This window comes from Octopus bimaculoides, chromosome 19 (genome assembly GCF_001194135.2).
Source record: "Octopus bimaculoides isolate UCB-OBI-ISO-001 chromosome 19, ASM119413v2, whole genome shotgun sequence".
Lineage (NCBI taxonomy): Eukaryota > Metazoa > Mollusca > Cephalopoda > Octopoda > Octopodidae > Octopus > Octopus bimaculoides.
In genome coordinates, this window is record NC_068999.1 from 48,159,190 (window position 1) to 48,160,472 (window position 1,283).

Here is a 1,283-nt window from a genome sequence, read left to right on the forward strand (position 1 = left end):
TCTTCCGATCTTATATATATATATTTATAAAAATTTTCCATTTCTTGCAGCTCCATCTTCACCACCATCAACAACAGATGGCAATTATTTTGATTTGAAGTGTTCTAATACCAGCAAAAGATGTCTCAGTGTGTTCTGGCAGGTAATATCCATGTTTCCTTTTGTATTTTATGTATTTATATATCTATGCTGTTTAACCTTCGGTCAAACCTAGTTGGACTGAACAACTTTCAAAGCCCGACAAATCATGGCAATAAGCACGTGTGGTTAAGAAGCTTTGCAACCACATGGTTTTGGATTTTGATTCTTCATCAATAGCCTCAGGATAACCAATGACTTATGAGTGTATCTAGTTGATGGAAACAGTGAGGAAGCCTGTCATGTGTGTGCCTGTGTGTATCTATCTCTGTGTGTGTGTATGAGTGTGTGTGCACGTGCATGTGTGTGTGTCTTTGTGGGTTTTTCTTCCACCACTTGACAATGGACGATGGTTTGTTTACATTCTTATAATTTAGCAGTTCAGCAAAATACACCATAATAAGCACCAGACGTAAAAATATGTTCTGTGGTCAATTTCTTCAAAGAAACCCTTTAAGGTGGTGCTACAGCATGGTCACACTTCAATGACTGAAACAAGTGAAAGAATAAAAAGAAGCTTCTCTTTACAGCAGATGTTTGCAGCTGCTTTATCTAACATCCCCTTCCCTTTTTGAGTACTCTTCAAGGATCATAAAAAGGAACGACAAAATTGCTGTAGGGAGCAGAGTATCCAATGTTTTGGATAGAGTGCTTCTTCAGGGTCAAGAAAGGAAGAGGGAAAAGAAAGGATGTTGAGAAGAAAATCGGAGGAAAAGGAAAGGCAGTAGAGTGCTACATTCTGTATGTTTCAGCAACTGGCTGCAACTGATGAGGAACACAAAACAATGTGAACTTGTATATGTAGACAGGCAGACAACAACCAGTTTCTTTGGATTTAGTTTTATTTCTTATTTAAGAGAGATTTTTTCTTTTACTGTTTCTTGCTAATCGCTCTTGTTCTTGAGCTTTTCATGGTTATTAGTCAATTATATAACCGGTTAACCAATTGACTAATCAATATGTCTGATTAACCATTCGATCAACCATTCAGTTAGATAGGTTTATCAAAGCCCTTTGTCATCATTTGCAACCTCATTAGTGCTGTACCTGCTCATACTCCAGATCTACTTCAGGTCTGTTGCCTTGTTAACAGCTTCTTTATTCATATTTATATGAACGTGAATGAGAATATATATGAGCAAGAG

General features: G+C 37.1%; 1 protein-coding gene across 4 annotated transcripts in view; it reads left to right on the top strand.

Annotated features, from left to right (window-relative positions):
* LOC106877032 (uncharacterized) overlaps positions 1 to 1,283 on the top strand; it is a 57,428-nt gene that overhangs the window by 32,048 nt on the left and 24,097 nt on the right. For all 4 annotated transcript variants that reach the window (XM_014925817.2, XM_014925815.2, XM_014925816.2 and 1 more), the window contains exon 9: positions 51 to 142. In XM_014925817.2, the coding sequence (XP_014781303.1) occupies positions 51 to 142 (92 nt within the window). The remainder of the gene's footprint in view (positions 1 to 50; positions 143 to 1,283) is intronic.